The 12,972-nt window shown below is 44.4% G+C and overlaps 1 protein-coding gene across 1 annotated transcript; it reads right to left on the reverse strand.

Moving 5' to 3' along the window:
* Positions 1–4,579: 4,579 nt before the first annotated feature.
* LOC110704583 lies at positions 4,580–7,229 on the reverse strand. The gene is made up of 6 exons (XM_021882390.1): positions 7,037–7,229; positions 6,504–6,916; positions 6,163–6,410; positions 5,401–6,029; positions 5,207–5,355; positions 4,580–5,164 (listed from the first exon to the last, which is right to left on the reverse strand). The coding sequence occupies exons 1-6, from the start codon at positions 7,227–7,229 to the stop codon at positions 4,580–4,582; spliced, it is 2,217 nt and encodes a 738-aa protein (XP_021738082.1).
* Between the last annotated feature and the right edge of the window lie 5,743 nt (positions 7,230–12,972).

Below are 12,972 nucleotides of genomic sequence, written 5' to 3' on the forward strand. Positions count from 1 at the left end.
GCGCCAAGCCAACTGATCCAAATATAAGTTTAATTCGACATGTCCCAACATTATAGCAGGCGTCCGACGGCATCCATCCGGATGAAATTCGTCGCAGAGAGCAGCTCCCTTTTGGGTGGAACATTGTTCTATAAAATCATTACACGGCACCTATACGACTGTCTAACAAAGACAACCACGTAGCCGTTTCCCGGACAAGGATACCTCTCACTTAACTGACTAATCAGGACAAACAAGTGTTCGCAGTAACCATCCGGGTCAACCAACCGACTGAACTACTTGGGATAAGAACAGTCGGTCTCTTAAGAGTAAATAGACAACAAACATTGGCGAATAAAGGGGAACAACCGGTACCCACCGCTTGATACCTCTACTACTCAGTCACTTGGCGACTAGGTAACAATTATGTTTACTTGGTCACTCCTTAAAAATTTAGTATGAAACTAAAAAGGTGCTCATACAGCGCCTGTTCACACTAGATTAAATGTGGCGGGGAACAGTCGGCCTGGACCGACTAGAGTCTCTAGCTTAAAAAACAAAAAAACAAACAAGGCAGGTAGGAAACCACCTTCCTACTTGGTTAAAGGAGATCCAGTCTTTAAGTGGCCGACTGATCGCTTAGCCTGGAAACAGACAACCAGTCGTCCAGGGGCATAGGTGGCGTGACTACCTGTCCGCAACTATCGGCCATGCAAAATAGTTGGTATAGTATGCAATCGGATATCAGAGTTTCGATACTTAAACAAATTTGAAACAAAAGCCATGCAAAACAGTCGGTATAGTACGCAATTGGAAATCAGAGTTTCGATACTTAAACAAATTTGAAACAAAACAAAAACGAAATATTTTGGCATAAAAAAGAAGCCGGTCATTAAAGACCGGCCAAATATTCAGAACCCCGGCCCCCTGGCCAGGTAAACAGAAACAAACGGCACGCAGGCCGTGAAACGAAGACATAAAGCTTAAGAAGGGGGCAGATCTTCAATAGTAGCAGCTGTCGCCTGGTAAGCACTCTTTTTGCTGGACTCGGCTTCAGCTGCATCCTTCTTCGATGTATTCCCCCCAAGTGGCACAAGCGCCACTACCGGCTCCTCCTCCTCCAACGCCTCGTCCTCAACAGCCGCCAGGATCTCTTGATTATATCAATCAGAACACTGGCGGTACGTTTTTTCCCAGGAGGAAAAGTCGGCATTGGGGAAGAGGCGGCCCCAGGTCAGGAGCTGGATTTGGGCAAAGTCTTCCATCATCTCTCGGACCAGCTCCTTCTTTTCTTGCTCGGCCTTTTCCGAGAGCTCCTGAGTAAGACTCTTCTCTTGGGTCACCAGGCGTTCCTTAACGTGCGCTAAGGATTTCTCGAAGGTGTCGTATGAGGACATTTTTTGGCGAAGAGGTCTCAGCTCGGCCTTGAGATTGTTGATGGTCGCCTCCAGCTCGTTATTTTTCTTCTGGGCCGCCTCTAACTGAGCCCGGATAGCAGAAGTAGCCTGCGCCTGATAATAAAGAATGTCAATTGTCATAACCTCATTTTGGACAATTTGAAACATTGCCTTATCACAGTCAGAGGCGACCATAGCTTTTCCAGCCTTTACCTCTTTGTTCTTCCTGTCAAGAGGCTTGCGAAGGTCGTTCACTCGGAGCAGGACCTAAGTAAAAGAGAACAGGTGTCAGTTTTCAAACAAAAAACAGGCGTCCTGGAATTTAAATAACCAAAAATATGCTAAGAATACCTCAGCAAGGACCCCTGCAATCCCGTCTAGGTCAAGGGTGCCGACACCCCTGACCGCCTCCCTCTTAGCCGGAGGGACGACTTTGATCATAGACTTGGCCACCTCGACCAAAGCTGGCTCCTGAGGGCCGGCTGCATCAATCATAAACAAACGGGTTAGACCTAGTAAAGAAGGGAGCAAGTCTAAATTCACAAAGACAGCTTCATACTTCTAGGCGGCCCGATTGGAGTTTTAGAAGGAATGGACGGCTGTTTCTAAGCCGTCGCATGTTTCCTGGCAGAACCAGGAGAGCTCGCAACAGTCGTCCTCCAGGTCTTGGAGTCCGGCTGTTGGGAAGAAGAGGCTCTTGGAGTGCCCGTCTGAAAAAAAAAAAAAAAAAAAAAAAAAAAAAAAAAAAAAAAAACAACAACACTCGGTCAGTATATGCATATACCAAACTCCAAAAAGAGAGTGAAAGGTTCAAAGCTGACCAAGGGCGCCCCCTTTTTGGGGGAGTCGGTTGAGGACTTTTGCATGATAGAGGCCCGCAACATGGCCGCCGCAGTCTTGGAGGCAGTAATTTTGCTCATGGCGTCCGCTGCAAAAACAAATAGCAAAGTTAATAAAAAGTCATAACAGTAATTCATGGAAAAACAGAGTATTCGATAGGCCGACTACCTCTTGAGCACCGACTGCTGAGGCCACAGGCGGCCAAAAAGTACTCGTCGTAGAGCCATTTGAAGCTCGGGACGCAGTGCAGGGGTACTTGCTCTCGTACCCCTGAAGTAGAGTCAACCCTCGACTCTACTTTAAAGAGTCCTTTATCTAGGATCTCTTTCTTAGCTTTGGGGGGAACAGGCGGCATGCTACGGCCGCCTGCAAGAAGAGGCGGATTCCTGTTCCACCTGTTGAAGCGCTTGTTCAGCTCTGTGTCTGAACTCTCAATGATAAGGAAGGTGCTTCGCCAGTCCTTCCACTTGTTTGCTGTTTGCTTTACCTCTTGTTATGAGGTAGCCTCTATGGCTCGTCAATTGATACCAGCTGGTACCGCCTGCCTTAGGGGTCCGGCTGAGGTAGTTCATGTGGGCGAAAGCCTCGAAGTTTGGCTCCACCCCGTGCAGTTCGCACCCGGCCACATAGCCGAGTACGTTGACCTAGGAGTTCGGGGCTAACTGCCATAACCCCAACTCATACCCATCTAAGATCCGCTGAACAGCCGGATGTAGTGGGAAGCGCAGCCCAGCCTTGATGGCCGCCTCGTAGCAGCCAAAACAAGCGCCATCATAACTAGTACCAGCCGGCCAGACGACTGTGTCTTTTGGATCCGGCACGAAAACTAAAAAGCCGGGGCCCATTGTGTGGTTCGCAATAAAGCTCCCCACTTTCTCTTGCATGGCCGTGATCCGGCCCCGTGGGACAGTGCAGTAGTAGGGGGTATTTTGCTCTCGGTGAGAGGCGGATGGCTCCGCCCAATTGTCCCCCTTCTCAACTGCGTGAGAAAGCCTCGCCTTTTGTAGGCGGCTGTTTTTCTCTTCCGTGTCCAGAAAAGCATGACCAGAAGAGCAAGACTCGGATTCGTCCTCTGACGAGTCCGAAGAGGACGACTTCTCTCCTCTCCCAGTGGGGCCCACCTCCTCTCCTTCAAAAGGAGCAGGAGAGAATGTAGACTTGTCAAATATAAAATTGGAAGGGGTCACTTTGACTCCTCCCTCAGAACTACTGGCTTTCAAGCCGCTTTGGTTCACTTCCACATCTGGCGCCTGGTCATATGTTTCACTAATCGACACCCTGTGGGAGGAGCCGTCTGAGTTCGAAATCCTAGCAGTTCTTTTTGTTCTGGCCATCATGTTCTGCATAGACACAGAGATAGTCGGACTTTGTATAAAGGGCAAAGATGGGTCCGGAAAAGGGCAGGCGGCACTCCTAGTGCTAGATTCAGCCGTCCCCGATGACCGGCTGATTACTAACCTAGGTCGTGTCGTGTGCTTCCGTGGTGCCACTTCAAAAAAAAAAAAGAATAAAATAAAGAAAAAATTAAGAGTAAGAGAACCGACGGTTACCTGAACGAGTGAAGTTGATGGAGTTCTGAAAAATCCTGTGCAGTCGGCTTGTCAGAGCAGGCGGTAGGCAGAAAGGGTCCAAAATGTCAGAGCAACTTCAGGGGTCCGAATGTTCTCTCTAAAAGTTCTCAAGTGTGAAAATGGCTGAAGTCAACACTCCCTTATATAGGCGAAGTGAGAAGGCGAAGGGTCACTTCCAAAATTAAAAATTTGGGCAGGAGAATCTCTCGGCCTTTTGCCGAGTAACACCTGTAGCAGGCCGTCGCCTGTTACAGTGCGACACCTGTCATAGGTATCCCGTGACCAGTCACATGCCACCTGTGAGGGGAAAATGATTAGGGGATTTTGCTCCCACCAATCGAAATGCGCCACGTGGGCCAATCAGGTCCTGCCAAGTGTCCCCTAGTTGGAACTGTCAGGGTTTGCCACGTGGCACACGCCTATTCGTCCACCCTGGACCTAGTATTGGCACGTTTCCCAAGGTTATAAATACCTCCCTTAATCCTCATTAAGGGGGATTACGCACATTTAACACTCTCACCTAGAGAGACCCAATCACTTTTATTTTCGCATTAATTACTCCTTAATCAAGTACTAACTTGACCGTCGGAGGCGGATCTCCAATCATCAGGAGCATCAGTTTTTTTTGCAGGTACAGGCGTCCGGTTCTAGTCTCGGAATTGTAACTCTCCCGCAGGACATCAGAAAACCCCGAAACACCTGGCAGATCATCTTAGAAATTATCTTATAGATCATCTTAGAAATTATCTTATAGATGACATTATAGCATGCAATTGGTCTAAACTGGCCTACTTAAGTTGCATTATCAACTTTAGGGATAAGGGTAAGGAGTGTATTATTCACCTGTTTAAGTAATCTGCCATGCCTAAAGAAATCAAGTACTGCATTACACAAATCTTCTCCCACAATATTCCAAGCAGCCTTAAAAAAGCCACTAGAAAACCCATCTAGACCTGGAGCTCTGTTATCATCCATACTCCATAATGCACTTTTCACATCCTCAACACTGAAGTCTCTGCATAACTGACTACCCTGATCAGCACTCAACACAGGCCCCTCAACAATGACACTCTGATGAAGCTTCCAGACAGCATCTGAATGAGTACCTAGCATGCCTTTGTAAAAGTCAATGAAAGTATCAGCAATTTCCTTAGGGTCATTAGTAACCTCACCATCCTTTTTTTGAATGCTAAACACACTGTTTTGCATCCTCCTTTTCCTGATGCAAGCATAGAAGAAAGCTGTATTCATATCACCCTCTCTAGCCCAATGAGCTTTAGCCTTCTGTTTGAGGAACTTAAGCTTAGCATTGTGAGCTTCGCTGAATCTCTTTCTAGCCTCCCCTTCTCCAGCAATGAGACTTTCATCTCTGGGATTCTTGTTTAAGTTACATTAAGCCCTGGACAGAACCTTAGCAACCTTAGCCTCCTCATCTTCAACATGTGATCTCAGCTGGGAGTTAATATCTTTAAGTCTAACCTTAACTCTCTTCAAATTCTGGATTAGTTTAAACATAGCAGTGCCTTGACCATCATACTGCCAAGCCTCAGCAACCACCCTGGCAAAGCCTGCACATTCAGCCCAATGATTAAAAAATTTAAACGGTTTTTTACCTCCCCCTACATTTTCAAGAAAAGTCACCACACAAGGGCTGTGGTCCATTAATCCTTCAGGCAGAAATTCAGCATGAGCATGCTGAAATACTGAGCACCACCTATAATTACCAAAAACTCTATCAATCTTGGAACACACCCTATCAGCTCCCTCCTGCTTATTGTTCCAGGTGTAAAACATCCCACTAGACTTCAGCTCTAACAAACTACTATTCCTGACACAAAGTCTGAAATTCTCAACCTCAGATAAAGACACAGCAGACCCAACTCTGTCCTCAATGTTCAGAACATTGTTGAAATCCCCTCCTACAATCCAAGGACCATTCACACAACTACTAATATGACTAATTCTATCCCACAGGTGCTCCCTCAAACCTGGGTTGTTAAACCCATACACAACTGTATACCAAAACAAAATCCCTGTACCTTTATGAAGAGCTTTCAAGTGAATAAACTGAGCATCAACCTCAACAATATCCACATAGAACAAATCCGGCTTCCAAATAACCCAAATTCTACCATTAGGGTGCTTGGAATAATTGGCACTAACAGCCCAATCACCCCCAAAATTAGCAAAAACAGAACCAAACTTCACTGTCTTAACCTTAGTTTCAAGAAGCCCAAACAAACTGATATTATGATGTTTTAAAAACCATAAAACATCACAGATTCTATCAATTTGGTTGAGACCTCTTACATTCCAAAAACCCAAACTATTCATGATAAGGGTTGGAATGAACTCCACCCCCCTTACTTCCAAACAAAACACTCTCACTGCCAACAGTCTTCCATTCTTTCTCAGAAGGGGTTACCTGAGCATACAGTTCCCCATTAGACCTGAATAATTCACCATCCTCCTTATCACCTATCCTACTCAGGATTGAGAAACACCCTTCAGTCCTCTTCACCTTGTTATTATCAACAACTTCCTGAGACTGAACCTTATAATCATTTCTAACAGGCCTCCACACTTTCTGAGTCTGAGCAGGTAGATTACTTCTCTTAGGAACCTTTAAGTTAGGACATAGATCAATCCCATGTCCCATACCTCCACATTTAGAGCATATTATAGGCTTCTATTCATAGACAATAGCCTGACTCACCCAGCAACCATTCTCATCCATGAACTCAATGTTCTCAATGAGCTTAGTCCCAATCTTCACTTCAACAAGCAGTCTTGCATAAGCAATGAGTTCTTTCGTAGCAATGGCTCTATCCATATTGAGAGGCTTCCCAACTAAACTACCAATCTTCATCAAAGTGGATTGCCCCCAAAATCTGAGATCAAGCCCAGGAAGCCTGACCCAAACAGGGATAACCTCAACCTTTTCCTCTGTTAGATCCAACCCAGGCACCCATTTCTTAGCAATCACTGGGTTTTTGTCAAAGAACACAGGCCCAGCATTCAATGCTCTTTCTCGACCTGCATACTCCTTAAATCTTACTACAAAAATACCATTGTTCATTGGGCAAATCTTATCTACCCCAAATTTTCCCCATGTCCTACAAATAAATGCTAAGAAAGCCACATTAGTAGGCTTACCACATAAAACATAGCAAACAATCGAACTATTTCAGTAATAAATTTCAGGTTTCACATCATCCATTGTTAATTTCAAGAAGCTTGAACTCCCACCATCATCCTCATTTTCCTTAGAAAATTCTTCAGGACAACCAAAATTCATCCACTCATCAGTAACAGAATCAAACTGAGCTCTCCAATTTATGTCCGATTTCTCAGGATTCCCAAAAACAGGGTATCTAGTGTTAGGGGTGCAATTATTATCATTAGCCGAATTAGAACCCAGATTACCATTACATAACATCATGATTGGAGTAGGATTAATCACATTTGAATGAATGTTATCATCAGAGTTCAAATTACCAGCAATCACATTCTCTGTTTTTTCCTCACACAACAATGGAGGTGAGGAAGAGTGAATTACGTTGAGCCATTGATTAAATTGTTCACAATACAACTCCTTCTCCTCCTCTGAAACCTCCTTGATAGGGACTTCCTGAATCGAAGACTTCTCCAGCCAGCTTTCAATGGAACAGTGCATCGAACCTACGCTTACACTCTCATCTTTCTTAGTGAACTTCTTCGCACTTGGAGGTGACTTCTTCTTCTTATTCTTGGATTTGGAATTAGAAGCTTTCTTGGTCTTCTTCCTCTCCTTCGCCATTACAGAACCTTCAAGAGAGGTGGCGGGAAACGCCCCTAACAAAAACACACACGCGTTTCTTGCTTTCTCTCACTTTCTCTCTCTAGAATTTCATTTGATTCAATTAGAATTTCTTACTTTCATTTGATTCAATAAGCTTTGTTGAGTGCATTAGGCTTTCATTTGATTTAAAAATCTTTGTAAGAATGTGATTGACTTTCACTTGATTTAATTACTTTTTTCATTGCATTTGACTGTCATTTGACTCAAAAGGATTTGTTTGAATGTTCTTGACTTTCATATGATTCAATTAGCATCGTTGAATGGATTTGACAATCATTTGATTAAAAAAGCTTTGTTTGAATTTGTTTGACTTTCAGTTGATTCAAATCGCTATTTTGAATGCATTTTACTTTCATTTGATTGAAAAAGCTTTGTTTGAATGTGTTTGATTTTCATTTGATTGAATTAGCCTTGTTTGAATGTGATTAACTTTCATTTGATTCATTTAGCTTTTTTTAATGCATTTGACTTTCATTAAATTCAAAAAGCTTTGTTTGAATGTGTTTAACTTTAATTTAATTCAAATAGCTTTGTTTGAATGTTTTTGACTTTCACTTGATTTAAATACCTTTTTTGAATGCGTTTGATTTTAATTTCATTCAAATAGCATTGCTTGAATGTGTTTGACTTTCATTTGATTCAATAAGCTTTGTTGAATGCATTTAACTTTCATTTGATTTAAAAAGCTTTGTTTAAATGTGTTTGACTTTCACTTTATTTAATTACTTTTTTTTAATTGCATATGACTTTCAGTTGATTCAAAAAGATTTGTTTGAATGTGCTTGACTTTCATGTGATTCAATTAGCATCGTTGAATGGATTTGAAAATCATTTGATTCAAAAAGCTTTGTTTGAATTTGTTTGACTTTCACTTGATTCAAATCGCTATTTTGAATGCATTTTACTTTCATTTGATTGAAAAGGCTTTGTTTTAATGTGTTTGATTTTCATTTGATTAAATTAGCTTTGTTTGAATGTGATTAACTTTAATTTGATTCATTTAGCTTTGTTTAATGCATTTGACTTTCATTTAATTCAAAAAGCTTTGTTTGAATGTGTTTAACTTTAATTTAATTCAAATAGCTTTGTTGAATGTTTTTTACTTTCACTTGATTTAAATACCTTTTTTGAATGCGTTTGACTTTAATTTGATTCAAATAGCATTGCTTGAATGTGTTTGACTTTCATTTGATTCAAATAGCTTTGTTTGAATGTGTTTGACTTTCACTTCATTCAATTAGCTTTGCATTAATGTGGTTTGATTAGGATTTTTCCCTACCAATCATCATCTGACAAGTGGACCAATCAAGTCCTGCCATGTGTCCGCCACATGGGCCGATAGGAGTATGCCACGTGTCTGGCGTTGATCTGTCCACCATGGACCTTTTGTGTCATGCCACGTGGCCTCCATATGCCAAGCAGGCCACCTAGGCTCAATTTCCGAGGGAAGCCCAGTCAGCCCTAGGTTAACCAAAACCTAGGATTTGACACGTTTCCTAAGGTTATAGATACTCTAATTAATCCTCATTAGAGGGGGATTCTGATTAGGGGATTTTTCTCCCACCAATCGGAATGCGCCACGTGGGCCAACCAGGTCCTGCCAAGTGTCCCCCAGTTGGACCTCTCAGGGCTTGCCACGTGGCACACACTTATTCGTCCACCCTGGACCTATTATGTCATGACACGTGGCATACTCCATGCCTAATGGAGAAGTCGGCCACCAAGGCCTAACTTCCGAGGGAAGCCCAATCAGCTTAAGGTTAACCTAAACCTAGGATTGGCACGTTTCCCGAGGTTATAAATACCTCCCTTAATCCTCATTAAGGGGGATTACGCAGATTACACACATTAAACACTCTCACCTAGAGAGACCCAATCACTTTAATTTCCGCATTAATTACTCCTTAATCAAGTACTAACTTGACCGTCGGAGACAGATCTCCAATCATTCAGAGCATCCGTTTGTTTTGCAGGTACAGGCGTCCGGTTCCAGTCTCGGAATTGTAACTCTCCCGCAGGACATCAGAAAACCCCGAAACATTTTTGGCGCCGTCTGTGGGGAGAGTACTTCTGAGATGGCATCCACGTTTGTATCGGCTCCTGAAGAGAGACGTCCTCTGGACGACTCTCTAGTTTAGTTGGACCACGATACTGAGAATGAATTTGAAGTTGAAGCTCACACAGCTTCAGACGGGACCCTAAGGGCCCGACGTACCCGTCATATCGAAAGGAGGGAACGGGAACATCTTCAAACTGGAAGTGAGCCAGCAGGCGCACCGCCTGTTCGGCAGCAGCCGACTGATGGGTCTGCTCCCATCACAAGGAACGAACTCATGACCTTCATGAGGGACTTCAAGGGAGAAATTCACGAGTTGATCAACAAGAAGCCGCCTGCTCTGGACAAGGAGCAGTCGGCTAAGAAACCCTCCACTTCACGGAAGAGGAAGCCAGTTCAAGGGCGAGAAGCGACCCCTCATCCTAAATCTAGGAAGTGGGAGCCGCCTGCCCTTGATTTCACAAAATACCGTTTTCCTACTCCAGGAAAGAGGAAACCTGTTCGTCATATTCAGGCGGACGGGTCGAGGAAAACATACACAGATGCTCGGCTACTGCTAGAGCAGAAGAAGAGTGACCGATTGTCAGAGTCGGCCTCTACTTCAAACTTCCAAGACAGTCTGCGCAATACCTCGATGAGGCATACTCAGTCGTATCATGAGAGTCAGTCAGGCGGCACCTCCCGTCAGTCCGGCTTTCATAGCGACCAGGCGGTACCAAACTTACCGTTTGTAACGCAACAACAGTATTTTGTTGCATGTCCAGCAAAAAATGTCCAACCTATGGACTGGCAGCTACGGTTGCTTAGACTTGGTAAACAGCCGTCGGCCTTCTCCAAGGAAATTACTGAAGCCGCTCAGCCGACCAAAGTGAAAAATGTATTAGTAGGCGCCTATGACGGCACTACTAACCCTGAACACCATTTGATGGCATTCACCAACCTGATGTACCTTCAAGGGTTGGATGATCCCACTTGGTGCAAGTGTTTCCTAGCGACTCTCAAAGGAAACGCACAACAATGGTTCGGCAACCTGCCGACTGGTTGTGTAAATAACTTCAGGACGCTTGCTTACTTATTCACCTCAGACTTCGCCATGAACATCCCTTCGAAGAAGACGACCCTTGATTTAGGAACGATTCAGCTGGGCGAGAAGGAGGGGCTTTGTTCTTACATCAGGAGGTTTCACCTGATGAGAATACAGATTCAAGGGTTACCGGATGAGGTAGCCTATACTGACTTTTTCAGAGGTCTCAAAGACGGGTCGACCTTCAAATTTGATTTGGTCTGAAAGAGGGTGGCGACTCTTCAAGAGGCCTTGATTGAAGCGGAAGCCTATATACAGGCGACTTATCTTTGTAGTACGGTAAAACAGTCGGACGGGAAAAGGTCCGACAAAAGAGAAGGACGACAGAAACAGTCGTCAAACAAAGATGAGAAGAGAAAAGAGGTCTGGGCGGCTGATTCCTCTAAACTGCCGGCCCAGAAGAAGAAAAAAGAATTCAAACCATACTCCCCAAAGTATGCGTTTAAGAAGGATAGCCAATTTATCCTAAAGGAAATCAAGGGACGGATCTCAATTGAGAAGCCGGTCCCCATGAAGGGTTCTGCAAACAACCGGAACCGAGAAAAATTCTGTCATTATCATGAAGATGTTGGTCATCACACCAATGAATGCATCAGTCTCATGCGGTATCTGGACCGCCTGGCTGAGCAAGGTGATCTTGACACTTATGTCAAGAAATCTACGAGGAACACTTCCTCGAAAAAGCAGTCGGCCAAAAAGAATCAACAGGCCGACAGCTCCGATACAGATGATGCAGTCGTCTACACCATTGCAGGCGGCTTCTCAGGAGGCGGCCCCATTATTAGGGGCAATAAAGACAATATCAGACGGCTAGATGTAAATTCCGTTCACTAAGAACGGCCCTCCAAATATTCATTTCCTGAGATTGTCATCACTGAAGAAGATCTAGGAGGGGTAAGAGGGCCGCATGACGACCCTATCGTTATTGAATGTAAAGTGGCCAACCAGAGAGTTGGCTGAATCCTCATAGATACCGGAAGCTCCTCAAATCTCATCAGTAGCAAATGTCTGTCGAAACTAAAATATCAGACTGATTGCATACATCCGGCATCCCACCCTTTAGTAGGGTTTGGAGGAGGAGGAGTCCTCCTAGTGGGACGAGTGGATTTACCCATCCGCCTGGGTGAAAAAGGGGAAGGACGACACATGGTAGTCCGGTTCCTGGTAGTAGAAGAACTCTCGGCCTACAACATGATTCTGGGACGACCAACCCTGAATAATTCCAAGGCTGTTATAATGGAACAGTCGGGTCCCTAAATGGAGATTAGAGGATGGCCCGAGAGTGCTATCTCTCGGATGTCAAGCCCACTTTTATGGCCGCTAGGTCGAGTGGTGGAAAAATAGACCTTGGCAATGTCAAGGAGAGTGCGCCTGTTCAAGAAGCAGGCGGCAAGAAGAGAAAGGCATCCCAGACGGGGGCCGCAAGAAAAGACAGAAAATAGCAATCATTGGCAGAAGAGCGATCGGATGAATTCCGCCCTCAGCCGGCTGGTGAGCATACGGACCTGATCTTAGATGACTCGCGTCCTGACAGAACAGTCAAAGTTGGGACGACTGCTCTAAGGGTCCTGGGTGACGACTTTCACAAACTATTGAAAGAATACAAGGACATCTTTGCATTCGAAGTCCATGAAATGCCAGGCATCAGTCCTGATCTGGCGGTACATAAACTGGTCGTGGATCTCAAAAAGAAGGCGGTACGGCAGAAAAAGCGGAACCATGGAAAAGAAAGAAGTCAGGCGGCAGCCGCCGAAGTTAAAAAATTACTTGATGCAAGGTTCATCCGGCAATGTTACTTCCCAGACTAGGTTGCAAATGTGGTGCTTGTTAAAAAGCCGAATGGCACCTGGCGAATGTGTGTAGACTACACAGACTTAAACAAGGCGTGCCTCAAAGACAGTTACCCTCTGCCTAAAATTGATAACCTGGTCGACTCAACAGCCAGCCATGCTTTGATGAGCTTTATGGACACCTACTCTGGTTTCCATCAAATTCCTTTATGGAAGAAAGATCAGGAAAAGATGGCCTTCGTCACTGATCAAGGGTTATACTGTTACACGGTCATGCCGTTTGGTCTTAAGAATGCCCCGACCACTTTCCAGCGAATGATAAACACTGTGTTCTTTGATCAGATTGGAAGAAATGTCGAGGCATATATTGATGATATGATTGTCAAGTCTAAACTTCAGAAAGATCATCTGTCG

Source organism: Chenopodium quinoa, unplaced genomic scaffold, assembly GCF_001683475.1.
Source record: "Chenopodium quinoa cultivar QQ74 unplaced genomic scaffold, ASM168347v1, whole genome shotgun sequence".
Classification (NCBI taxonomy): Eukaryota; Viridiplantae; Streptophyta; class Magnoliopsida; order Caryophyllales; family Amaranthaceae; genus Chenopodium; species Chenopodium quinoa.

Coding starts and splice junctions, on each gene's coding strand:
- LOC110704583 (XM_021882390.1), bottom strand. CDS start 7,229: ATGATGTTATGTAATGGTAATCTGGGTTCTAATTCGGCTAATGATAAT. Junction 6,917..7,036: donor TAAGGAAAATGAGGATGATG/GTGGGAGTTCAA, acceptor TGGCTTTCTTAG/CATTTATTTGTAGGACATGG. Junction 6,411..6,503: donor TGGATGAGAATGGTTGCTGG/GTGAGTCAGGCT, acceptor CCTAACTTAAAG/GTTCCTAAGAGAAGTAATCT.